The 27,732-nt window shown below is 42.7% G+C and overlaps 1 protein-coding gene across 2 annotated transcripts in view; it reads left to right on the top strand.

Moving 5' to 3' along the window:
* The first annotated feature begins 1,364 nt into the window (after positions 1 to 1,364).
* The window catches only part of boc (BOC cell adhesion associated, oncogene regulated), a 33,564-nt gene continuing 7,196 nt past the window's right edge, over positions 1,365 to 27,732 (top strand). Inside the window, exons 1-6 of one of the 2 annotated variants that reach the window (XM_008396313.3) lie at positions 1,365 to 1,603; positions 18,535 to 18,663; positions 20,248 to 20,520; positions 24,241 to 24,387; positions 27,002 to 27,145; positions 27,389 to 27,682. In XM_008396313.3, the coding sequence (XP_008394535.1) occupies positions 18,552 to 18,663; positions 20,248 to 20,520; positions 24,241 to 24,387; positions 27,002 to 27,145; positions 27,389 to 27,682 (970 nt within the window). In that variant the 5' untranslated portion in view covers positions 1,365 to 1,603; positions 18,535 to 18,551. Of the gene's footprint in view, positions 1,604 to 18,336; positions 18,377 to 18,534; positions 18,664 to 20,247; positions 20,521 to 24,240; positions 24,388 to 27,001; positions 27,146 to 27,388; positions 27,683 to 27,732 lie in introns of those variants that run through there. The other variant, XM_081601472.1, reaches the window with a different exon arrangement.

Here is a 27,732-nt window from a genome sequence, read left to right as displayed (position 1 = left end):
GTTAATGAAAATGTCACAAGTACTCATAAATAGTTTTCAACTAACTATTACACTTCATATGTACAGCAGCCATATTGGAGAGTGATTTCAGGGATCCATGGCAACCCTCAACCCTCCCAGTCAAATCTGGCTTCCAGTTCCAACCAAGATGCACCATAATTATTTGGGATGATGCCGTCAGAGAAACTCAAATGATCCAATGTATCACCTTAAAGTTATAAATTAGTCACTTTATTTTTTAGGTTGCAAACCTACAAACCTACTCTATGACAGTGAAATAATCCAGGACTGGATCAGTCCATGTTTGAACCTTGGTACAAACATGAGTTAGCAAAAATAACCTAACAGGGTTGTTTTTATGAATGGCAGTTGTTTAGCACTGTTACCTTTCAGCAAGAGTGGATGGGAATCCAATCCAGTCATTCTATCAGAAGGCCCCAACTTATTATTGACACCACATGCACAGAGGCCGATGACAACGTCTTCACTGACAGGTAAGGGACTTTGGTTTGCAGCTTGTGCAACCACTTTCTGCCCACAAGGCCCACTTCATAAAATCTTTGCCAGGATGTACTCTTATCTTGCCTGTAGACCACCTGCAGTAGGAACGATCCCGCCAGCCACCTAGTAAGAATTGTCAAGGTATACATCTGAATGGGTTTGTTTATAACCAAGCAGTTTTTAGAATGCAAACTGTGAAGGTTTGTGCTCAACACTCATCTGATCAAGGGGCAACAAGTAGGTTGGTCCTGGTGGGAGTTCCTGCATTCTTCCCTCCGACACCCCCCCATAATAAAACCCTGTGATCCAGGAATACCCAGTTATTAATGAATTGGACCCCTCATTTAAAGTGTGCTGACTGAAGTGTGGAAGAGATCTCCAGTGAGAGCACAGAGGGAGGGGGTGAGTTTAGGCTGTGATCACTGTGCTTTGAGTGGTCCGCACCACAACAACACAACACCAGGACAGCACAGTACACAGCTGCGCCTGAGGGCCTGCAGGCCTCAATGGAAGGGGGTCAATACAACCTCGTAGGGGATCATGGAATACCAAATCAGGGGGGGGGGGAGTAGAGGCAGGGAAGGGGGATGGGGGGGCGCTCTTTTTCCACCCAAACTCACTTAAACTCAAATACGTTTTTTTTTTTAGTTTTATATTTCTTTAATTATACACAAGACTCTCTATGTTCCAGTTCCAGGCAGACTGTCTCTTGAAAGCCCTAATGTATAGTGAAATTGGTGGAAAATCGACAGTGCAGTACCCAGCTCAGGGATTTTTTTTTTTCTTTCCTTTTTTTGGGAGCCAGTCCCCATTGTTCAGATCCCTCCTCCTTGCTTGGGAAGTGGGAGGACCCGAAAAGGCGTTCCAAAAGGGAGGAATTGTTTGAGAGCTCAGTCATCCAAAAACGGCCTTTCAATGTGAGAACTTGGGGAGCCGAAGGAAGAAAATGTCGGTGGCATCGCAGTAAATTACTAAAGCAGCGAAGCTTTAGAAGAAGAAGAAAAGTGTCTATTTTTTTTTTATTATTTTTGAGGGAGAACTACAACTCAGAGGAGAAGCCAGGAGAAGGATCGTGAGAACCGCAAAGTTACAGCCAGATTTGGTGAGTTTATGGCTTCATGCGGTCCGTGCTGTTGTGGCGCTACGCTGCCTGGGAACATCTACTACTAATCTATCAATAAATTCATCTACATGGGTGCGTGTTTCCAGTTGTTATCGTGACTTAATGAACGATCTGCCTCTTTATTCACCGAGAAACTCTTGCAACTTTCTAGATCATAAAGTGTGTGCTTCTGATAGCCGCATTTGTTTTGTTTTGACCTTTTAGAAAATCACGTAAACCTCTCCCAAACTGTCTTCATTGACGCTGTTGGTGCTCGGACCTTCGTGTACGATGTGTTCGTCGGCGTCAGATTTGCTTATTATAAGTGGAATTAACTTTGTTGTCGGGCTTAGCTCGTTGTTGATTGGACGATAAGCCTGCGCTTGTGTTATCCAAACGCTTTCCTCTAAACTCCTGCGATGTATTACAACACACTACATGTTAAAGCAGAGCTAAGATCGCAGAGTGACACGTTGCAGACTCTAGGAGTTGTGTTTTTAACGCGCATTAGTGTCTTTTTAGTTGGGAAATGTGTGCAGGGTTTGCAGGCCGCAGCCTATAGTCGTTCCCATAGGGTAAGGCAAAACAAAACCTGGGGAGCTGAGCCGCATTTATCCCCATGATATCCAAAGGGGAGCAGACTGAAGGGGTGCTGAGTGTGAAGGAGCTCGTTTGTTTCGTCTTTCTGTCGTAGAAAACACAGAAAATGAATGACGGGGCTGCAAGAAGTCAGAAAAAAGATAATATTTTTATGGACGGTAGCTGTTTTCAATGTCTGGATAAGCGTAGAAAGGGAAAACTCTTTGTATTTCCATATTTTTCCCTCTCTATAAACGAGCCTGCCTGTTTATTTGTCCATTTATTTGCCTGTTAGTCACCCATCTATACATCTTTGCATCCTTATAGTTATCTTTTTGACTAGTTTTCCCAGGTTCCATGCTTAAATCTTAACCATCATAAAATTTCTCTTGTAATTCCATAGTGAACTATTGTGTTTATACTTAAAAATGAGTACAGTGACACATTTGAGTTTGGAAAAGAGTGAAGTTTATATAAGAAAGGTGTAGCACCCTTTTTAATTTACCTTGAATTTACCTTGAAATCTTGCGTATCTTTTAAAAGCAGTTTCTATACTGTTAATTTTGGTGAAATTGCATGCCTAAAATTAGGTTTATTCTCATCAGTTTGGTCTCTTGTCATTGTAGCTGTCCATTCAACAAAACAAGCCCACCTGAGTATATTCTCCTCACCCTAAAGACCTGCTGTCAGAACAACCCTATTAAAAGCTTCTAGTAAAGAGGCAGCTGCTGGAGCTGCCTTACGGGAATGTAGGTGCTGTCAGGAGAGTCTGTCCTGATATCATCCTCTCATTCAGGTCTGATTTAATGAGAAAAATGCTTGTCAGTCCTCCAGGCTGCTAATGAGTGTTGGCCAGGAAGAGCAGGAGGTGGAGAAGGCCTGCTGGAACAGCCACGGGGGCTCAAGTTTCCAACCCCAGGTGTCGTTTTGTGATTTGGATTACATTTAGCCTCCGCCGCCTCTTTACATGGAGGGGGACCTCTGTAATTCAGTGACGGACATGGCATCGGACAAGAGGGCCCGATTGTTCTCGCTGAATCAGTGTCACTTGGATTAAAAGTCGAAACGAATGGCCTGGCCTCCCCCAATTAGGCGCTGGGCCTATAAGCGAATTAATTGGTCTCAGTAAAAAGAAGGGGGCCTTGTTGTTCGCTCGTTGGGCTCTTGTTGTTTTTGCTGATCATCTCTGACAGGCGGGCGGATCAAAGTTGGAACTAAATGATTCCAGTCTGATTATCTGCCTGTTTTCTCACACTACTTTGGCCTTTTTGATTAAGTAGGAGTGCCATAAGCTCCTAATCAACTCCAGTGCCATTACACTTCCCAAGCCACTGTGAAAGTAGATTTATTAGGATGATTTAAAGAGTTTTTCTTGGCTACTAAGGCAACTTTTGACTCATGTTAACCTAATCAGCAAAAGAAGGTCTTTTTTTTTTCCCCTAGTGGTTCCAACCATTTCAAGCAATGCTGACAAAAATTTTAGTAAATATATCCCCAGTCCTGGGATTACTTGCTTTTGCTTAACCTTTTCTGACCTATAATCATGATATCAAGCTAAGACCATCTGGTTTTCTTACTCAAGCAATGGCTGATGGCAATCGGGGAAAAAGAAAGTTGTAGTTTGGCATCGTAGTGAGGTTTTATACCAGAAATTCCTATCATCCAGACTAGACTGAACAATAGGAATTTAACTCTTTGAATGTAGTTCTGAAAATTTACTTGCAGGAGATTCTCATGGGTGTGTTGACCTGATGTAACAATATTACGGCATCTCAGATGTTACTTTGATTCAAAGTAACATTTATAAAATGATCTACCTAGGGCAAATAGGTAATAGCTAAGACTACTTTAGATGTCAGCGACATTTTTTTTTAACCTTAAGAGCCTTTAAAGGAATTTCTACAAAGAAATACAATTAAAGCAGAGCCACAAAATCTATTTGACCCTTAGAAAAGGAGACATCTTGTAAAGTTTCTAAAAATATATTGCATAAAATGTAATTTTCTTGTAAAAATGACTAACGTAAAATTAATTTTTTCACACAACAGCTGTAACTTCTTTTTAGCTGAGCTGCTTGTGACAACCAAGAAACGTTGGTGCTTTTGGTGGCTAGTCGCATAGCCATACGATACAAGTGGCTTAAAGGGGTTTCACTCCATCCAATTTTTAGCTAAATATCCTTCCTGCAATTGGCGAAGAAGAATAGCAAGTCTTCTTTCAGTCAGCTGACTGGCAGTGTTCAGCCATAGACGGGGGTATGACAAGTGTGATGCCATTCTGCTCCGAATGCAAAAACCTGAGCATTTTTGATACTGCAGCTAGCTGAAATATTGGTTTACCTTGATACCAGCGACTGTAACTCGAGCAGCGCTTTCACACGTATCACAGATCTTTGAGTCACTAAAGAAACAAGTGGATTTAGTTTGTCTGGTGTGCTTCCACATCTAAATGTAAATCAAAGTCTATAAAGTCTGCGTTTTCAGATTATTTTTCAGATAAGAAACAGCTGGCGGGACCAAAAGCTTTTCTGTTGGCGCCTGCATCTCACGTTTGGCACGCAGCAGTTCGGACTCTGGCGCTGGAAAGCGGCATTGTTATTACTAGTGGGTGTGACATTGGCATTAATTGACAAAAGAGGAAGGAAAAAAAGAAATCCTTCCTGAGGGCGTACTTTCATCTTTCTGACAGCAAGTATGCTTATGTTGTCATAGCAGCCTGCAGGCAGAATCTGTGGGCCTTTTAGCGGCACATGTGCGCACGTGTTGGTTGTCCAATCAAAACCATTTCTCTGCAATGGAATGCCTCACTTGTTGTTTTGATCCACTGCCGATCTCACCTTTGCGGTTGTTTTGAGATTAAAGCGTTAAAGGAAGACTTTTCTTTTTGAGGGAGAAGAGAAAATGATTTGGCAGCAGTTTGTTCCTTCATTCTGAGTTGATGCAGCTTTTACGAAGGCAGCCGTTACCAAATATGGCTGCTTCATCCTCTGCTGATCATAATGTCGGCTTGTTGACATACGGTGCATTAGTCCCTGTGGCGCTGACAGATTGAAGGGTTGGGCCCCCAAGAGAGAGTTCCTGTGTCCAGTCGGACATTGGATAACCGAAGAGGGACACCTGGGCTGGCAGGTGGCTGGGGGTCCGCGTCCCCCCACCCCCTGGGGCTGCATACCTCTCTTCTCTTGATCCTTACTGCCAGCCAGGCCCACAGAGGGGGGCATGGAGGAATGCGATGTGAACATGGAGGGGATAGTGAAGGAGAAAGTTTGAGAGGACTGTAGTTGAAACGATTAAGATAGTGGGAGAATGAAAGGTATGTCGGGAAGGGAGCTGAAGAATCAATTATTTGCAGATTGTTTAACCGTGAGATGTCTAAAAGGCTTCCAGCATTTTCTAACATATTGTAGCACAGATGGAAAATTATTCTTCCGAGCAACCTTGCAAGGAAATATTCAACTTCCTGCTTCCTGATTAAATCTCACCTCTGCTAAAAAGTAGCTGCATTAATGAACAGTTGACAGTTGTTTTCTTTCAAAAGCCTAATTGAGCTGTTTGTGCATTTTCTGGCTTCTTTTTTTAAACATCATATTGATTCTGAAAATGGCTAGTTGAGATTCCTCTCTTCAGTAAAATCTTCCACACTCAAGAAGTTTAATAAGGCACATTATGTGTAGTGTGTAATGAATGGTATTCGTCAAACTGGACCGGGCCAGAAAATTGTCATATTCTGGTCCCCATCTGATTATTCTGCTCAAAAGAATCCTCATTTTTTTCTAAATGCTATATAACTTTCATGCAACTCTTCACAAGTCTATCCTTAAAGGAAGGGAACCACTGACTCTATAGTTAAAGCACAATCTGCAAAAGGAAAAGCACACAAATTATACTAATTGATAATATAAGATAATAAAAGCCAAGTCATGGTTTATGACAACCTCATACAGGAATAGGAACGTTTTCTAGCAATGTTGGATTGGACTTGTAGGGTAAAAATCCACCAACTTTGCAGGGAATACACAGGGAAATTTATGTCTACGGTTAGTAATGCCAACCATGCAGATCTTGCTAATATGAGACGCTTGAAGCTGTTTAAAAAGGGAGCAATAACAATGTTGCCTTTGTTACAAAATTACTGAAAACTCCTGTTTAACAGCAGGGCTGTGTAACATTGAATGCTGTCCCTCAGAAACACGGCGTGACGTCAGCTCTTTTCTGAATATAAATGCTTTTTGTTTGAACACAATGACCTGATTAATCATTTTGTATATTTGCAAAAAAATAAAAAATAAGTTAATGAATGATACAACAATCAGACTTATGATTGTTGTAACATTTGATTGGTCAGTGGTTTCATTTACTAGTGTACGTTTTGTATCTTGTGATATGATGCACTTGTATGTACCAAAAGAAAAAGAAGAGTGGGGAAGCAATGATCTGTTTTGAAAAGGGGCAAATGAGATATGCTCCAGTTCCTTTTATTGGGGTTTAATTTATAAACACCTCTGTCTTCTAACCTGCAAGATCTTACTTTATTTGTAGATTTCCAGCGAAGCAGAGAGACTGACAGCTCTGCTGCCTTGGGCTGGCTTAGGAAAATTAGTGTTTTATTTTCTTTCAAGCTATTGTTTGGATAGTTTTCAGTTTGTGAATAAAATATGAAAAAATAGAGGTTTGCAGGTATTCTTAGGATGTCGACAAAAACCAGAATCAGACACGACTTGCGTGACAATTCAGATCTTTATGAAATCATGCTTCGAAACTGGCAGTAAAATCTCTGATTGGTGCATCTCTAAATCACACTTGAATTAACATCTTAATGGCGATTATTCGCAACCTTTGGAGCCAGTTAACTTCATTAGTTTCACTGCTTAAAGCAAAACTTAAGGCGCTCTTGATTGGATAATGAAGTTATTCCAGCCTTCCTCCGGGTTCCCTTCTACAGACAAACAGGCAAACACGCAGTTTTCGAGTGCTGTGTTTGCGTCGTTAGATCATTGATCAACTCCAGACTCCACTAAGAAAGCCCTCTGTGTGTGTAGACAAATAATTCAGTGTGCGCAAAGCAGATATTTGGACAAAGATTAGGGGGGCGTTATTACGAGCCAAAAGCAACCCAGACGCTCTAATAGATCATTTGCACACAGACTTGAGGTTTGCGCTCACACTTCAAGCCTCACAGTTGCGTGTATTTGGGAAATTTTCAGTCGTTTTTAGGAGGCTTGCCTGTCTGACAGCAAGCTGTCCTCCAGGAATATTAACTGCACATTGTTTTCCTTTCTCCAGCAACAATAAAAAGCATCAAAAAGACATCTAAGGGGAATTTTGTTCGTGTTCCAGGTCTTTAACCAGTAATCAGATTTATTGTGTTGCAAGAAAAGTCATCATTGAAGAATGTCAGACTGGCAGGAGAAGACATGATTCAACAGAATAAATCACTGGGCACCAGATCACTTACTTATTGGGCCCCTGAGGTTATCAGAGCTGGAATTTTCCATCGACAGAATGGCTCCGTCTGCTTGTAAAAAAGCTGTGTGTGTCGGTTAACGTTTTAGTTTCTGATATTTCTAGAGGAGGATTGTGGACATCTGCGGGCGGCTCTGAGTGATGGGACAAGTGGTAGCTCTCCAGCTCGTCGCAAACCCAGCTCCTGAAACCTAAAGCTTTTTTTTTTCTTTCTTCTTCTTCCAGCTGTTTGTCCTCTCCACTAAACCGTTTCAGATCCACCAGCTCTCACTTCAAAACCTACAGCCAAACTCAGCTGCGCCATGTCAGACACGGCTGACGCCCCATGGCCTTTTCTTCAATTTCCTGCTTCTACTCCCTTACCCTGTATCTGTTGTTGTTATAACTTTCTCCTTTGGCTGTTCCATACAGCTGCACAGCCTGTCTTTGCCTTATCTCTCCCTACTGATGTCTCCCCATATCTGTTTTTCATATAATATTTCATCCGCTCTGCTTTTCTCTTCTTTCCTTCGTCTCCCACTGAGAGTTTTAGGGCCAGGCAAACTCTCCCCCCCCCTGCCCCCTGTCTTCTCTTGGTTCCTGCTGAATAATGGGGAGAAATTGCTCTTGATTTATAATTGGTTCCATTCACTCTGATGCATGAGCTGCCAAAAGAGTTTGGGGGCCCCTTTAACCCATCCAATACCCACTCTCCCTCCCTCTCGATGTTGCAGGAACACACAGGGAGCAGGCTGCGTGTACAGTATAGGCAGCTATAAAAGCCCACATTGGCCTGCAGTATTTTATCTCTCTGGCTTGAGGATTAGTGGTAGCCTGTGTTTTCGCCTGTTGACATTTGGTGTTGGAAAAACTTCCTCAGGTCTGCATGTTTATGTGCCTCTGTGAATATACTTTTACCATGTAATGGTGTGATCGCTTGCTCGTGTGTCACAGAATGGTTGTGGTTAAATGAAATATGTGAGCGTTAGGGGTGTAGTGACACATCCAGCTCAAGAGTTGAGGGAGATGCTCAACTTTTGGGTTCACGGGAGCGTGACAGTGCTAGTCTTTTAGCTTTACAAATAAAATATTTCAATAAGTGTATCTTTAAGAAGTGTTTGGTCCAGGTTTTTTGCCTTAAATGTGCACTAAAAAATGTTCCGTGTCTCTCCAGAAAGGTTTGGTGACAATTTTAAAACTGTTTTGTAAATTATTCAGTCCAAAGCACGTCAGTCACCTCACATCACACCAGTAGCTACATGTTGCTTCTTCAGTTTTTTATTCATAGCTCCTTAAACACATTTAACACACAGAAAATCATCTGGGGCTGGGGTCAAATGCATTGCAGTCACACATAGTTATCCGCACATGCAAAAAAGCAACAGGAAATCAGACGCATCAATTATTGTCAATAAACACATCTAATAACATGTTAGCTGAAGGAAGAGTCTTTAAGACTGGAGTCCAGTTGGCTTAATCTGGGCTTGGATAGGTGTTATAGAAAAAGATTCTACATACTCAGAAAAGTGTCTGTAGAGCCTTTGTGGAGTCTTTGCATTTGTATTGTGGACGTAATGTCTGCTATCCACATCTGAAAAGGAGGAGGAGTGGAAGACATTTACCGTCTCTGGATTAGTCCCAATGGCTGCTTTCCTGTATCAGGTATTGTCATCAAGATTGGAAGAATCCAAAAAATAAAAAATCCAGGCTCAGGCAGAAAGTGGGCTTGGCGTATCAGTCAAATATTCTAGATCATGCACCTGTTGAATTGCTTTAGAAAAAAAAAAAATATAAAGAGTTTCAAACATATGATATACAACAGGATGTCAACCCTCAAGCAAACATCTTCATATCCAGAGCCTATAAGGAAAGCTTAAACTTTACTAGAAAAGTCACATGGTGACAGACATGACTCAATTTTTTGTCAAAAGTTACAGAAGGTGGTGAAACTCCCAGATGGTGAAAAACGGTCACCCTGGCCATCACTTTCTTCTTTGTTGTCTTTTTCTCTTTCAAACAATCCTTCCTCCTTCTCTTCTTCCTCACCTCCCATCAGGTCTGGGTGGCCACGATGATCCCGTCCTGTTCCCATGGCCCCACTGGGCATATTGGCATCACTATCCCAAGCCTAGGAATGTGGGTGGATGTGCTCACCATGGCATCACAATTAGCTCTGCGCGGCTAATTTGGCCTCGTTATCTAAATTATGCAAATGGCGCTGTGCCTAATTGATTAGAACGCCGCCTTCCTCAACGTCCAGATCCTATCCCTTAATCCTCCAGACACTCTGTAGCTCGTTAGTGCCGGATTGGATGCAGGGGTGGGTGTAAAGGAGCGCTTGGACGGGCAAACAGCTTGTTAATACTTTGTAAAGCATAGGGATAAATATGTGTGTGGGTCTTTAAGAGAGCGCATTTTGAAGCAGGGGGGGATGCATTCTCAGCCTCATTAGGGATGCTTTTGATGTGTAATTTTATGGCATGAGAACGGGGGTGTTTCAAGCGGGTGTAGGGTTGGTTTTGGACTGATCCCCTCTCCACCTGTTGAGCAGTATTTCCTTGCCAAATTAGACTCCATAAGGTTCCCTTCTGCCTGTGGAGCGCTCCAGGGGAATGGAACGATAACTGGGAATCGATTTAGGATCTTGTTCCCTGACAAAGTCTTTTCTTGTGTGGAATACAAAACAAGAGCAGGGAGAGACAATAGCATTTTCACTCTGAAGCAAAATGGCTGATTTGTGAAATAATTATGTGAAATTACCTTTTGCTTTTTCCCAGTTAAGGTGTCTTTTTAAATCTTTGTAAATCTATAATGCATGTATGCTGATGGTATATTATACTAGTGCAATAAACTAACGATGAAGTAAACGTATACCAACTTTTGGCAAGATAACAACTAGCTTATCAATGCTTTTGATGAGCAGCGATGCACTGATTAGGATTATTCTCATTCATACTGATTTGTAATTTGTTATCAGTCAGGCACTTTGACAGAGGTGGAAGTTATGAATGCAGCATACATTGAAGTAATTATAAGGTTATCCTTTAAAACATTTGATTTTTATTAAGAGTGACTCACTAATCTAAGCTGATTAAAGGAAAATTGGCAGATAATCATCACTTTCCTTTTGAGCAGTGTCTCCAGAGGTGACAGAGGAAACAAAAAAAAAACAAACAAAAAATAACAAACTAAAGTTTATCTACATGGGTTATGACTAACAAATTAATTAAATAATCTAATAATTTGACTAATGCTCTGTTTACCAAATGTTAACTCTGTGCTAACCAACACATTTTCCAGGAATAGTTAGGAATGGCTCGTCCTGCTGACATATGCAACCCATACATTGCTTTAAACTTTTTCACTACCTTCAGAGGCAAAATCCACCTAATTGCATACTGGGTTAGGCTATAAAGGGGTGAAATTAATGCTAAATGGGTTCTAACATTACTGTCTAATGATAAGGGTACCAAATAGTAGGTTGAACAGAACAAGTATGTGGATTAAAGTGTTTATTTTATCTTATTTTTTTTATTTCTGCCTAAAGCATGAAAAATTAACACAAGATCACAAAATCCCTTGTGAATACACACTCTACAGAACTTATCAGTCTGTCCTGCAGTGCCAACAGAAGTTATTTATACGACCCACTGACCTTTCTATCATTATACAGCTAAAAGATAAAAGTTAGGAGCTTTAACAATGTTCACCGCAGTGTGCGCTGACCAACTAAACAGGAATCATGTTTGACTTTTTCATGCCATCACTCTACGTCACTTTAAGTGCCCCCAACTATTATTGTCACCCCCACCAAAACCCTAAAATTATTTTATCTGTTATTGCAGTATCACAACTTTGAAAATAACAAAAAATGTTAGCTTTAATTGCCCATCTTGATTTTGGAAAAGGAAAAGTTACTCTCATCGCATTTTCCCATTTCTACAAAAAGAGCAATGTTCAGAACAGGTGTAAGAATTGGTGCTGGCTTGCTGTGTGTCTCACCACCACACATAATGAGTAGATGGTATGTAGGTAAAAAAAAAAAAGCTCAGAGCCTCACCAAAAATCCTTGTCTAAATTTATAAAGAGGGTTAAGGAGTTAAAAAGGTAATTTGAAGGGATTATCTTGGAGCGTAGTACTTTTACCCCAGGATTGTTCTAGCACCAGAACTACTGCATTACTAAAAGCCAAGTTTGTGGCTGGTAGCAGAGTTGTTCATAATACCAGCTTTGACAGATGATCTATGAAACTTTTGATTGGACTAAAGAACACAGCAAGATCAGCCCACAGAGAAGTTTCACAGCAGCAATATTTATTGTAATATAATTAGATGTTTGCTGTGACAGAATTGCAAAACGAAATGTTTGCGCCACAGATTTGTTGAGAATGTGCTGATTGATGGAGAACTCATGGGTGGTTAAATTCAGAGAAGGGCTTCTTGTTGTTTGTGTTGTATGTCCATCTCCCGTTAATGAGGTCGATGGTAAATCGGGCAGGGTGCTGGTTTGTTAAGCTACCTCAGTACTCGTCTCATCGCGCGCCGCTCGGCACAAATCCCAGGCGGCGACCGAGAGGCCAGCGACCAGATTGACGGAGTAAGGGGAAAATATGTTGGGACACTCTCACAAACACTCCCTCTCATTGACGAGGCTCTGCTCTCTCCTCCCGCTCGCCTGCCAGTCGACGTCCTCTATATTAATTTAAGTTGCTGTTCGGCTTTCCCAGTCACCGCCCCCACTGCCGCTGCTTTCATGAACCCCTTTTAACCATTTCACATCAATCGATAAAGGCATTGACCACCCCCCTGTTCTTCCCTCCTGCCTCCACAGACTCTCCACTCTCTAACCTCTCTTGGTTTGGTCATTGAGCAGGGCCCATCAGCTCTTCCCCGGGCCCTTCAGAGCAGCGTCTCCCTTTTCTCCAGGGGTCTGCGGGGTCTTTGTCCGTGCACCGGCTCACTGCTTTACAATGACTCTCCACTCTATTAAGGTGCGTTCTGCCTGTTAGCGTCGCCAGGGGCAACCGGCCTCCCGCATGGCAGCTATGCAGCTCGGCATTGTGGGCCTAGGGCTCGAGCGGGGGCAGTTGAACCCCCGGCACTCCTCACACTTGACACCGCATGTGTTTATCTAGAGGGGGGGGGGCTTTGTGGTGTTTGGAGAACCTCCAGAGTGAAATGTTGGGAGGGGGCACGGAGTGTAAAAAGACGTAAAACTGCAGGAAGGGGGGGCGGGCGGGGGGTTGGCAAATTTGGGGAGGTGATAAATATTCAACAGCTCAACTCCTCTGGAGTTACTACCCTGCGAGCACTTCACCTCCTCCCTCCCTCCTGCGTGCCTTCTCCATGCCAGAAAGCAGATGGAATGTGAGAGCTCAGGGAGGAGGCTCCAGTCTGGTTTTATCCAATTAGCAGGGTTGTCAAAATGAATTTATCCACGGAGGCAGGGGACAATGGGACTGGCAGTGGTCCGAGAGGACAGGGTCCCTCGCTGTCTTTACTTAGCACGCTCACAATGAACTTCTGTCAAGTGACTCTCCTGCTCATCATCTTATAAGGCACTTGCATAGCTATGGTCATGATACATGCCAGTGCACCACAGATACTGCGTTGCATTGTCTCTTAGTTGTTCCTGTTTTGGGATATGTCTGTTGGGACAAGTATTTATATCTCATTAAGTTACACCACATGTTGAAATGTTGCTGTTGAGGGTTTTTTTAAATCTTGTAAAATATTTATGCCTTGCCCGGTATGTGATTATGTTTTAGCTCTTGAAGCGCGAGGCAACAGCCTTCACAAGAAAAATTAAGCCTTAAGGAAAGACCAGAATTTATGAAGTGAGTCTATAAGTTTTCTACCTTGATTAGATGACTCTCGTAGAACCCGTTATTTAGTCTAGATGTGGATCGGTTGGTGTTGGAGATGTGGCCAACAGCTTTTCCAAGAGCAAAGCAAATATTTTAACTCCAATGATGAGATAATTTTCTATGCAAATGCTATTTTATGACCAGGCTTGTGTCAGAATGAGATTCTCAAGGTATGACTACCTTCAGTCAAAGCCCGGCTTCTCCAGGTATTAACTCTCATAACAAAAATATTTACTTTTTATATTAGTTATCAAGAGCTTATGGCACAGAATATTATTCTTTTCCTAATTGGAGTTTAATAAGCTTATATCGGCAAATAATAAGTAGGGGAATCTGTTGGCGCTTGTTGTCTCTCTCTTTCTCTCTCTCTCTTTTTTTTAAAAAACATTTTCACTTCATGTTTTTCAAGAGCAGAAACATTTCCAAACAACTGAACTTGATTTTCTTTAATGGAAGGATAGAGTGTTGTGTTATAGTTTGCTTTCATCCTGCTGAATGGCCAGTAGGTGAAGTAGGGATGCTGTTTCACACTGGTTCCTCTAACATCTTACTGTACATGAATAAATGTAAATCTTAGGAGAGGTCTAAAAAACAGAAAATGTTGTAAAGGTTCTGAAATTAAAGCTTCTTATAATCTTAATAGGCCTCGGTACCGATAAACCAAAGTAATCCATGTCTTGGTTGGTTGGAAACAGCTTGATCATTTAAGAGTACGGTACGCCACCCGCAGCCTTCCTTTGTAAAAAACAAAGTGGGAGATTTTGCTTTTTAAACCTCTTCACTTTTATAAAAGTCATTCTGGCCAGAAACTAACACGTTCTGGTCTCAGTACATGCTTGACAGGAAAGATCACTGGTGACTCACTGCCTCCTACCTCCACAATCATCCGCTTTTTCATAAATAACCACCAATAAAAATGGTTCCAATGGTTTGAAAGTTGATTAAATTGTGTTGGTGTAAGCCTTTATGATGGTTATGAAATGGCTGTTTCACCTAAAAACCGAACCACATTTAGCAGGCATTAATAGTCGCACCAGAGCTGGCTTCTCAAATAAAAGCATTTTATTGGCAAAAATTGGATTATGCACAATTCCCCTGGCTGCATGGATACTTTTGTAATTAAAGGTGTTTATTTAACATGAAACAAGCTACCACCACAATAAACTAACTGCTCTTAATGAAGATCCATGACTTGTAATGTTAGGAATGTGTGTTCTTTCCATCGAGCTACTCTACAGCCGTCAAAGCAGCTCTATGAGAAGCTGAAGTTATATAACTTTAGTTTTTTTGTTCTTTGTCGTCTTTCATGAACGTCTTTAGGCCTGATGTTTGCCCTGACTGTTCTCTGTTCTCCAGACAGAAAAAATACCCATAAATCAAGCGGAAGCGGTCTGTTTTAGTCGCTTGATTCTAAGAAATTCTTTACTCTATCTTTTAATGTGGTTACGGAAATGCCGTTTTCTCCTTGAACTGCCTAATTTGGAAAGCTCAAGCTGTTTTATACCTGCAATACAAGACTGTATTTTAGAAGTTCGCCATGCTGCGGTGTCCTTTGTGTTGAGGCTAAAACAAAACAGTCTCAATATACAAACACAAGCCGAGCTGCTAATTTAGTGGAGCTGTCCGGGTGGATGCTCTGTGTTTTATCAGTCAGCCTGATGCGTAGGAGGCTCCATCTGCCTCTACGTCTGTGACCTCTGTGGGAGCGATGGATGGAAAAACTTGGACATGCATGTCAGGCCAACTTTTCATCTTGAGGCAAAGCAAACAGAGGACCCAGTTGACTAATGAATCAGACAGACGGGCTCAGAGGAACAGGGCTGCCTTTTAGGGACCGATGATATACGAGGGGCCTACTCAAAACCGCTGACACAACAAAGCATTATCTCTGTCTCTACTCATGCCATGTTGTCCTTCTGCCGATTTTGCAACAAACCGAACAGGTAAGCGGTTTTAAAGCGGGGCAGCGTAACCCGTTGTGTGTTCGCTTGGCTGGTCGTTCAGTGTGGTTTACAGTTATTGACTCTCGCAGCTGTGACAGGTGCTCGATACACATGTACAGCCAGCTGTCCTGAGTTGTGTCCATAATGCAAACAGCCACAGAAGCCACAGGCCTTCAGCTCTGCTGCCTCCTGGATCCAAGCAGTTTGCTGTTTGTTTACAGAGTAAACCCGCTACCGATGGGCCTCTCTGTGGACAAGAGAGTGAATGAGAAGGAGCAAATCTCTGAGGCTTTATCCAGAGGTTACAGAAGGCACCATAGTTAATTTGTCTCTAGTCATTGTGATACTATGTTGGTCTGTGAAATGATAATGGTAAAACAAAAACTCTTTGAGATAACCACCAAGTTTTGAGAAGATTGATAAAGACTTCAGTGTCTGAATTTTTTTTTTTTTTTTAAACGCAGAGCTAATTGTCATCTAAAATAAAATAAAAACCAACAGAATATAGTTATGTAGTCTATAAAAGTGAATTCTTCCAGGTTAATTGCTATTAGCAGCACAAGCTAATAATGCTAATGCTGTATTTTGTCCATAGATGGCTTTAGCAACTCGCTGTTCACTGACATGTAATTGAATGTATGTTGCATTTCAATGATTTGTTAGGGTCAGGACTAATTATTTATTTATATATTTTTTAGCCTACAAAAGTTCTGCGTGGAACCTTTGTACTTGCGTGTTGTTTCTGGTACACCCATAAATATGACACACAAGCAACATCTGTGATTAACAGCAATGTATTACAAAGCTGCTACTCTTGGCTCACTACGGATCAGTGGTTCTGTTTCTATTTCAATTCCTGCCTCAAAACGATCTGATAGGATGTTGGACAAAAAGGAGTTGGCCTATCACTGGTTTATTCAAGCCTAAAATACCATCTTAATGCAAAACGTCTGCAACAAACAAATGGCAGCAAGCGAGGATGTTCCCAACGCCATTGTTGGGACCACAGTTAAAAATTTTAAAGCGTTTTTCACAAAAGTTGCATGAATGATCAGAGGTTCCTGAGACATTTGAAAACTGAATGGGTATAATAGATGGATGAATAACCTAATTAAGAGAATAAACAATAAATATCTTTGTTTTTGTGCTCATTGTCTATTTATTCAGTAGTTTGGCAGCAAAGAGGGTTTTTGAATTGAGAATGTAGCTTATTTTGTTCATTTATAATTTTTAATTAAAATGCGATCAATTGCAATTAATTGCACACTTGCAATTAACTCGATGCAATTTTTACCCACCCAGCGGTCGTGCAAGAATTTGGCTTTGGTGTGGTCCCCTTGTCACTGAAAGTTGGAAAAAAAAAAACTCTTGGGACTGTCAGACTGCTCTTGTAAGAAGTAAAAAAAAAAAATTCTAATCCATATCAACACACTATAAATTACATCGGATGGGGAAGGAAAGCAGTACTGAAATCTACTCAAACTGAAAGCATGTGGGCCGCTCATGAAGTCTGACTCACAGAATCTGCTTCGTGTAAAAGCCTGCCTAATAATTGCTCATTTCAGGAGTCCTCGCCTTCTATTTCAGCACTCTTCTCTCAGCAGCATGCGAGTCCACCATGATTGATTTCAAGAAATAAACAGAAGATCACATGTTTTCTGCCTTTTACACCAGAGTATTACAGTAAGGGCTAGGGGCCTGTTTCTACTGGCTAGGTACTTGTGATGCTGCATCCAAACTGACACGGAAAAAAACCCCAAATTTATTTCAATGCGTATTTAGAAAAAAAAAAAAAAACGGCTGTCGAAAGTTACAGTAACTTGCAGCACCGCACATTGTGTTTTCATGCGAATGGCTTGCTGCTGCTGTTTTCATCTGAATTCATCATTTGGAGTTGTTTACACATTCAGGTTTCTGCAGAGCAATGTGTGGTCTGGTTTAGCAGTTGCAGACATTGGGAACTGTTTTTCCATTAGCCTCCTCCTTTGCTCATTTTCAATAAATGTGCCTGGCAGCAAAACGTTTTTTACGGCTCCCATTAGATGATGAAGGTGCTCTGTAAGAGTTTCCACTAACTGTTTCTCCTTCTTTAGCCCCCCAACCCCAACCCATCCTAAGCCCGTAACACAAGTCTGTATTTGTGTGCGAGAGAGCGCCATTAATCGTTCCTCCTGCTCTAATAGGATAAATGTGAAAGTTGTGTTCTGCTTCCACTACTGCAGGACAGCTGAGTGTGTTCAGAGGCATGCAATCGTATGTTTGTAAGAGTAAAAGGGGGAGAAAGAGAAGTTCACTTTTGCAGGACCACCCTCCTCATCCTGACGGGAAGTTGTTAGTTTAACCTGACAGGAAAGAATTCAGGAAACTTGGCTAAGACGACAGTGGAGAGAAAAGCTCTCCTCTGTGTGTTAGCTGTTCGTATACTGGCTATTACTCTCAATGTATTCTGTTCTGGGGGATAAAATAGCACTCCTCTACCTTCAACACACTCATCACTGCTGGGATATACATCCCCCCCCCACACCCCCAACTCCATCCCCCTTCTCCTGTCCTGCCTCTCATTAGCTGCTCTTTGTCCCAGCTCCTGAATGCTGCCTATGTGTTTTCCCCTTCTCCTCTTCCCTCCCTCCTTCCTCCGTCTAAGCCCCTCTACCTGTATCGGTTACACCTGAGCGGGAAGGCGGCGGGCTCAGGTTACGGCCCGCTGAATGAGGGCGCCCCTTTGATGAGTGCAGGCTGGAGTGCGGGTGCAGGCGGAGAAATGGGGGCTGAGAGAAAAGAAAGGCTTTATTTGTGTCTGGAGTTTTCGCTGCTGAGGGTGCTGCAGAGTGCAGCCACCTCACCTGGGTTGTGTTAATGGCTGCCTGTTTTTGTTCGCGCGTACACAAGCTAGATCCGAGCTGACAGAGGAGTGCATGTATGAGTTCAGGGGCTGCCTTTTTTGGTGAGCGTTGTTTGTCTCCCAGTCGAATCGTGTGTTTTTTTGGCGCAGGTGTTGGTGTTTTTGTGTGAGCCAGTCAGATTAACTGTGCTTAGGCTGTTTGTTTTCACTGCGCTAAGTATGTAAATGACCCTCTAATCATTATCTGTTGTGTTTTTCAGGGCACAGTGCATGGAAAATGTCTGGAAAGCAAGACTGGACTCCTTGGATGAAAAAGAGAAAAGCTCCAGTGTTTTATGCTCTGGGTGCAGTTCTGCTGTGCTGCCTGCAGAGCGGCGCTTCAACCACTTGTGAGTTCAAAAACGACTGAAAGTTCATCTATTTCAGTAATTTAATTAAACTAAAACTCATTTGTTGTACATAATTACTGCATGCAGGGTCATAACTTGAACCACTTATTTTTTCCATTTCTGTCCTTATGACTTATAGTTTATTAAATTCTTTCTCAGTAAATTACAATCAAAGCTGTCCACTACATTTAGTTCATGTCTGCCACACTTTCTCTTTCCACTCATCTATTAATATGTTTGGATACAACACTTAGTAATTGTAGGCTGCAAAATGACCGCAACATAGTTATCGTGTATTAAAAGTTTTTTTTATTGATCTTATGTAATAGTAAAGTTTCATAAGAAACAGATTATTTTACATTCCCTGCTAATTGTAATCATCAAAATGGACAGGAGTAAACACTTTAAAATATATTTACTGAAATAATAGACTTTTTTCCACCAATATCCATTGAATATGCTTTAAAAGAATGTTGGATTGTAGATTCTTTCCACTATTATGTAGTTTTATTAATCATAATAACACCGCTCCTTGCCATTTCCGACCTCCTCTCATTGGACGGTACTCCGTGTAGCCTCTCGTTCCAAGTGCTCAGTACATTTAGTTTTTCTAAACACCTGGTGCATGATAAGTCATGCCAGGACGTTTTCTGGCTTCAACACAGGGAGTGAACTGTTTTATATGTCTGGCAGCAGCAGTTTATTTGAAATAGATTTGAATAAGGAGGTAATTTGGACGGGCTTGGATCGCCACCATGAGCGAAACTGAAAATGAAAAGACGCTTTGTATAGAAAGCTGGAGTCGGTTCCTCATTAATCAAATCAATCAGTGAAGGTAGTTGATTGAATTATTTGTTATTAGTCGATTTAGTTTGATTAGGCGGCAGTACGCCATTTACAACTTTCATAGCAAATTTGATGTAGATGTAAAGTTTAATAGTGTATCTATATGGATAAGTCGATAGATGGAGAGAAAGAAACATCTCTTAATTATCCGGTCCATTTGTACAAAATTCATGTATATTCTGATTGTTCCTCTTTTTTTCCTTCCAGTCTCTATGTTTTCCAGCTGGGACATTCGAAAACTATCTACTGTTTAGTGCATTCGTTATACTCTTTTTGTATTTATACTCATAAATGTCCTCAGAAGGGCTGAGAACATGGCAGGAAAATGTATGTGATTCTTCGCCATTGTGCAGCCCGCATGCGAATCTTGTATAACGCAAAAACACCAAATCTTACCAAGTATTTTTGACTAGTTTCTAGTGGAAACATGTTGGTATGCTTAAAATAAGAGGAAACTAACTTACAAGTAACTGTTCAACAATGTAGGAGTCAAAACTTCTTCAATATTGATAAGGAAGGTACTAGTTGCACTGGCAGATTGTTTAACTATTTTCGCTGAAAGGTTTCCTGTAAGTTAGCATAGTCTCATTTTCAAGTGTGCTAGCATATTTGCAATAGAAACTAGACTGGAATACTTGGTAAGATGTTGTGTTTTTGCTGTGTAGGTTTCTTCCAAATGTCATACGCTGTTCTGCCTTTAACCCTGATCTCGGCGCTTTTGTATATTCGTCTCTTCAGATGAGGTGCCGGTGTTCACCGAGGAGCCCGTGTCTGTGGTGCAGAAGCTGGGAGGCAGCGTCGTGTTGCGCTGCAGCGCCCGACCCGCCTCGGCCAAGCTCGGCTGGTGTCTGAACGGCGAGCAGCTGTCGAGCGGCGATCTGGGCGTGGTGCTGGGCCCGGGCAGCCTCCTCATCCCCGCTTTGACCAATCGGACGCTGGGCAGATACCAGTGTGTGGCCAGCACTGGCGCTGGTTCTCTGGCGAGCGTGCCTGCTAACGTCACCGCTGCCAGTGAGTAGTCGCCCACACAAAACCGTAACAAATAAACACGCAGGCCTCTTTATGGTTTAGTCAGAGTATCCAAAAGGCTCCCTCAAGTTGATTTTCCTCGAGTAGAACAAAAACAGTGAGGAGGTGGTATTTGTTTGCTTAAAAGCTTCATCAATACATTGTAAACTCTGTACTTTTCCAGCGGTTATAGCCTGTTTGAATCTGGGCTCTGTTGAGGGCTAAAACTATCTGAAGTTTTTCTTCTTGCGCTGAAAATCCGATGAGAACTACAATGTTTGTTGGACAAAAGCAGCTGCTTTGATAGTGAGTCATATTGATCTATTAGTTAAAATAAATGATTCCTCATGCTTTCAGCGCTTGGCTGCATCAAGTCTGCACTCCTATATTTGATATGCATCATGGGACTGAGAGAAGGCCTGAAACTGTGAAACATGAGCTTTAGGAATGGAGGGGACCCTGGGGCCGGGGGCCGGTCTGAGCAGGGGGGAAAGAAGGGACCGCCGCTCACCGTGGGGGCCCTCTACCTTCAGTGGCTCCTTTTTTTTTTTTTTTTTTTTGCTCCTCTCAACTTCACATTCCACTCCACAGGGCCTGACAGCAGGCCTGGTCAGAAATTACGGCCCCATTATCGGGAAGAGGGCTGGAGGGAGATAAGACTGGTGTGTGTGTGTGTGTGTGTGTGTGTGTGTGTGTGTGTGTGTGTGTGTGTGTGTGTGTGTGTGTGTGTGTGTGTGTGTGTGTGTGTGTGTGTGTGTGTGTGTGTGTGTGTGTAGGGACTGGGGTTGGCGGAGGATATGGGTTTAGGCAGGGCTGCTGTTAACAGTATTGTTTTACATGCACAGATGTGATTGATGTGTGAAGTTGCCTCAACTTGGGAAGCTCTGGGTGTTTTTAGGCCAGTCGAGACAAGACCCTGACAGGAGATGAGACGAGACGTCACACTCACACTCTCACACATCTCTCTCTCTCTCTGCACATTTTCACTCCCTGTCACTTTCTCTCCTCCTCCTCCTTCTCCTCCTTGTTTTCATTGCTCTTTACCTTCTCCTGTTTTTTTTTTGTCATCTGCAGCACTGATCTCTTTATCTTTCCTCTTTCCAGCTCATCATCTCTGGCGCCTCGCAAAATGTTCTCACATTTATTCCCTTACAAACACAAACGTTAATGTATCTTATTGGGAGTTTATGTGGCAAACCAACAGAAACGATGGTATTATTACGAAGCGTAAGGAAAATGACTCCTGCGCTTTCGATTCTCTTCTCAAATTGAAATGTAAAACTTGTGGTATGCATTGTTTAAAGCCCGCTCAGCTGCAGATCTTTCATGGTCTGTCTCCATCAGCTTTTCCCCATTGAGTCTAAAAATGTTGCCTATTTCGTTTAGCGGATTTTCTCCGTCTAACCTGACTGAGCTTGAGCTATTTTGCAAATCTTCTCCCGAGTCTTTTGCGAAAGACATCCCCCCTCAGCATGATACTGCCACCTCTTTTTCAGTGAGCATTGCGTGCTCTTTCCATGTTGAGATAATGAGTGTTGCGATAAGTGCTCCGTGAGATGTGCTTTAAACTTCTCCAAAAACGCTTGAGGTGCATAAATACTCCTGCAAGGCGTTGTACACAGACATTAACATTCGAATGTGTACAAATCATGCTGGAACAGCCAGATGTGGAGCTGGCTCCTTAAAAAAAAAAAAAGAACGTCTCTAATTTAATAAAAGTTCTCCTTGGCCACCCCCAGATCGCCTAAGGAATCGCTCCATGGGGAGCCTCTATGTGCTTTCCTCTCCTCCTGAACCCTCTTAGCTGTATGCACATGTTTTTTACCATCAGTCTAGGTTGATTCCAGACCCTCTGCACCATTCAAATCCACCCCCAACCCTCTTTTTTCTCTCTCTCTCTCTCTTTGGCAGAACTTTAAAAGCTGCTCGCTCAAATTCCTGCGCTGACAATCAAGCCCCGCCGTATATCTGCACAACACGTTGCACAAACATGTTCGGATTCAGACGCAAAAACACAGACGGGCCTCCTGCTGCTGCGCATAAAGATGATGAATACACTGTCTCTTCTTGAAATATTTTTTGTGGGCCCTGCCAAGCTGCCCTGGTGTGGGAGGTCTGCTTTACTTTATGCATACAATCAATCCTCTGTGCGTGCAGGGATGCTCGCTCGCACAAAAACAGGTCTCACACACACGTACGCGCACACCTGAGAGGTATTCTGGATGGGTTGTTTCGGTGAAGAATGCGGGAGGGGGGGAGTTAAACGGAGGGTTCAGAGGTGTAAATGGGGTGAGGGGGCCGGGGGGGGTAGAGAAAGAGGAGGATGGGTAGATGCGAAGGCTGGGGCTGTAAAAACAGCACCCGATTGATTTAGCAAATGGAGCGCCACGCACACCACTAAAGCTTTGCATGCCCCGGCTTGGATTCTCATCTTTCAGAATCGGCGCTGACAGACTCTTGAGATGGAGCTGTTGAATGTGTGTGTGTGTGTGTGCACGTGTGTGTGTTTGTGTACCCTGATCTGCCTCCCTTATTTCTCCCATCAAAGCTCCTCCAGATGCTAGCAGGGGGTTCACATCCAGCACGAACGGCAGATTAATCTGCCGTGGACGTGTTTGCGCCAGTGATCTGACTACATCGTGGTGGAAACCGAAGCCCTGATTGAGATTTGCTTATCGAGTCAGAGCCGTGTATAAATCTGATCAGCTGCTCATTTTTTTCTCTCTCTCTCTCTTTTGCAGCTTCTCTCCCCCCTCTCTACCCCCTTTTTTTTGTGCTAAAGTGTGTGACCGGTCCAAGAACAACACAGCAGTTATAGCACCTCTGGAAAGAACAGAGAGCCTGTGTTTGTTAAGAATAAATCAACAAAAAACTGGTAGACGTTTAATTACGCTCCACAAGAAGTTTTATTTATCTTTCATTTCACTCTTGAACTCCTCCTTGACGAATTTCTCCTGCTCTCCCTCCCACTCCAAAGCTTCTCTCTGCCCTCTTTTTCTTCCCTCGGCTTTTGCTTTCTGGGGTTCTGTTTTGTTCCGGCCTCTTAAGAGCAGGGCTTCGCCGCTTCCTCTCGAAGCCCAAACTGGAAATCTGCCCCTGTAATTCTACTCTCTCACCTTTGACCCGTCCTGCTCAGCCCTCTGGGCCGCTCAGGCTGGGGTTTTTTAAAGGAGGGGAGGAGGGTCGCGGGGGTCAGATGATCATCTAGGCCGTGCAGACTCTGTGTCTGCAGGAACACGGTCGCATCGCAGCACATGGCTCCAGTAATCCCGCTCCCACGTTTCCCACAGGCTCCGAATCAGTTCCAGTCCCGAGCTGATGTCGGGAAGGATTGATGAGACCTCCTCTGACAGTACAGAGACCCCCTTTTTTGGCTTTTGAATGAAACTATTTTGATTACGAGAAAAAACAAGAAACTGGAATGATAAAAAAAACAAAACATTTTTTATGAAATTCCAGCAAGTTTAACTGGATCACACAGTGGGCGAAGAAGAGAAACAATGTGGTTGCAACACAGCAGAGTGAAGCTGCTGTGACAGACACTCAGCACGGAGACAGCGCAGTTATTATTGCTCAAAATATTGTGGTTTCTCTGCTTCGAAAGCTGAGGACTGACTGTGTACATGTGTAGCTTGATGAGTTTTATTTGGTGCTCTCAGCTGCTGAAACGAAGCAGTCGCGCAGCTTTCTGACCGTTTCCGTCATTCTGTGTGCTTGTTGCAGAGCTACGGGATTTCGAGCCCGACATCCAGCAGGAGATAGAAGTCGACGAGGGCAACACGGCCGTCATCGAGTGTCACCTCCCAGAGAGTCAGCCCAAAGCTCAGGTCCGCTACAGCGTCAAACAGGAGTGGCTGGAGACGTCCAAAGGTAACGCTCCTCGTTCTCGTCCCGTGTCCCATTTTAATTCCTAAACTGTCTCCATTATTTACAGAAATGCTGTAATCCTCCCCTCTGACCGCTCCGTAAAGCTTGCGATAAGGCCGTTATCTGGGGAATGTCGCAACGTGGGAATGTAGTTGTTTATTTTTCAAATGGTTTTACATCCAAGTCTCCTGGAAGAAAAGAAAAAAAGCTCTAGTGGTTTGTCACTGGTATGCTGATGATGCCTGGGAGCCGTAGGTACTGATATCTGCCTCTTATCTGCGAGGAAATGAATTCCACATTGTCTAAAGCTGGCGGATTGTTCTCGGACTCAAGGGCGCCACTATGTGGCCTGTTGGGATAGTGCAGCCTTTTAATGGAATGGCTCTGAGGGCTCATGTTACAAACCAAAGTTTTGCAACGTGGACTTTTTTTTGTTGTTGTTGTTCTTGTTTTCATTTAGCTTCTCTTCTTTGTCCTCCTCTTATTCCAAAGCGCCCTAATGTATTTTCAGCTGCCTTTGTGCCTTTAATGACTGTAGAGGCCAAGTAAACAAACCCTGACCACAGAGTAAATTAACTCTGCCAAACACCTCCATAAATCAAACTGTTGCTAAAGGTGGTTGCTAGTCACACATTTTGTCATAACTGTTGCGAGATATCGAATACAGTAGTCGTGAGTGGATAAAAATACTTTGCTGTGCCCAGAGTTGCCAACATTTGAGTTGAGAGCACAATACACCGAAGGACCAGATCTGTCAAAAGTGGTTCATTTTCAGCAAGAGGGTTGTCTCGTTCTGGAAATCTTAACATTTTGGGACGAATGTGTCTGTACAAATAAAGACACGCAGCACGTCTCCTTTACAAAACAGACTATACATTCAAGTAAAAAATAGAATTGAGGCCATCACACACAATATTCAGATATACAAATTTAACATTTGAGTGAAAAAGCTTAGATTTTCCTTTCTTAGCGTCGGATTGTTAAATAATTGTTTTTTTTTTCAACCATCGCAACTGTTCAGAAGCTTTAAGAAGCTCTCTGCGACTTTTCATTATTTATGAGGCGTTGTGGCGCTGCGACAGAGCAGTCTGTTACGCTGCTCAAACAGAGATGACGCGATAAATGTTGACGTGTGGGAATTGCAAAAGGCTGCCGACATTTCTAAAATCCAAATTTCCATGACGAAGGGATTAAACAGAGAAACTTTGCTGCAATAAGTTGGGTAAAACTTTGCTAACTAAGAGTTGATAACAGGGAACATATTCTTCTTCCCTTAGTAACAACTTCCACACTGAAATGTGTTGTAAGTGCAGCCTGGGATCGTTTAAGTATGATGCATTCACTGTTTTTGGAAAAATGTCGTTTCTCAGTGCATTTTCACTTTTATTGTTAAAACTACAATGCTACTGATGCAATTAAATTAGCTTGCATCAGTATTATGTTGCTGTGGAAACAGCGTAACAAGGTTTGGTTTATTTTGGCAAAGTAATGTGATTGTTTGGGTGAATATTTTGATATGCTCTCTTTCTCTCTCTCTCTCTCTCTCTCTCTCTCTCTCTCTAACTCTCTCTCTCTCTAACTCTGGTAATCCTCCCAGGATGCCTTCAGGAATAGATTTTTATTTTTTATATTTTCCCAAGCACTCTTAACTGACTGTGCTGCTGCCACGCATACAGACAACTTCACCGTTAAATATTTCAGCGTAACTAAAGTTTGGTGATGAAGTGAAAAAGCAACAACTTCTCTCTCTTTCACATAAAAACTAAGGAGGTGATTGGTGGTGGATGACATCGGAGGGCTATATTTGGGAGGACTAGCAGGTTTTCAGGGACAGAGAGGAAGTTTCAACTCTTAGCCATCCTGAGGAAACGACATCAAAGACTGCAAACATGCACAGAGGGTAGTCAGGACTCTAAAGAGAACTGACTAATTGTGTTGACGCAATCATAAACAGCTGTCCTCAGCTTTCCACATTTTCAGTGAGATTTATCTGGGCAGAGTGAGAAATGGAAGAACTCTCATCACTCCAGGAGAGTGAGAGTTGGCAACCTTGCTATGCTCTTTAGTTTTTATTGTTTGTTTGTTTTTTGTTTTTTTTGGTGATTGGTTTTGCACTTTAACCAGTACTGGATGTGAATCACATGTTTGTGCTTCTGGGTTAAGATTGTTTCATAACCAACTTTCTGAAATGAAAAGCAGCCGTTAACCGTATGACATGCAGCCATGCAACATATGACATGCATGTGACATGCATGTATTATATAATAATAATAATTATAATAACAATAAAAAATATAGAATTCTCAGATGATGATCAGGTTTTGGTTTGGACATCATGATCAGGTCCATTTTGTAAAAATGGGGAGCAAAAGCACAATAAATGCAAATGGGTGGGGATCATATAAAGTTTTCAGCAAATGACATATGATTAAACTGAATAATTTGAGATTTTTGCATTTTATATCTACTTGGCGACTCATGCAATGGTTTAAAAACAGAAGTAAAGCCAGATGAGGAGCCCTTTTTAGGTCTTGGATCCACTGAAGTAGATCTCATTCTTTGTCTGCTGGGCTTCTCTCATCCAGCATGTATTTTCTCTTTTTTATTTTTATTTTAGGAAACTACCTCATCATGCCATCAGGGAACCTGCAGATAGCCAACGCCACCCAGGACGACGAGGGGCCGTACAAGTGTGCCGCTTACAATCCTGTCACTCAGGAGGTCAAAACGTCCAGATCCACCGATCGCCTGCGCATTCGCCGTGAGTCTCGGTTTTGAACGTCGACATCAAGGCAAAACGGGGAGATTTAATCTATGCATAATTTGTTTGGTTAGGAAAAAATCAAAACTTATTACCGTAAGAACACAGTAACAACAGCACGGTGGTAGAGTTCCAATTTTACAATTGTCAAAGATTAAAATACGTCGATGTTTTAATTTAGCATGTTTCATCTCACTCCCAGTTTCATCGTCCGTATTTCGACTCTCTCCGTCTCTCTTTCAGGCTCCACGTCCGAAGCGGCTCGCATCATCTACCCGCCGGCGCCCCGATCCATCATGGTGACCAAAGGCCAGCGGCTGGTGCTGGAGTGCGTGGCCAGCGGCATCCCTACCCCGCAGGTCACATGGGCGAAGGACGGGCTGGACCTGCGCTCTCACAACAACACGCGCTTTCTGCTGAGCAACCTGCTGATCGACGCCGTGAGCGAGGGCGACTCGGGCACGTACGTCTGCAGAGCGGACAACGGCGTGGGCTCGGACCGATCCGCCACCGTGCTCTACGATGTTCAAGTGTTTGGTGAGCAGATGATTTATTGCATTCCGAGTCTTTCGCTAATTTGGCTGTAT

This window comes from Poecilia reticulata, chromosome 20 (genome assembly GCF_904066995.2).
Source record: "Poecilia reticulata chromosome 20, P_reticulata-male-v2, whole genome shotgun sequence".
Lineage (NCBI taxonomy): Eukaryota > Metazoa > Chordata > Actinopteri > Cyprinodontiformes > Poeciliidae > Poecilia > Poecilia reticulata.
Note: the sequence above shows the minus strand (reverse complement) of the source record. Positions and strands in the feature narration are given on the sequence as shown.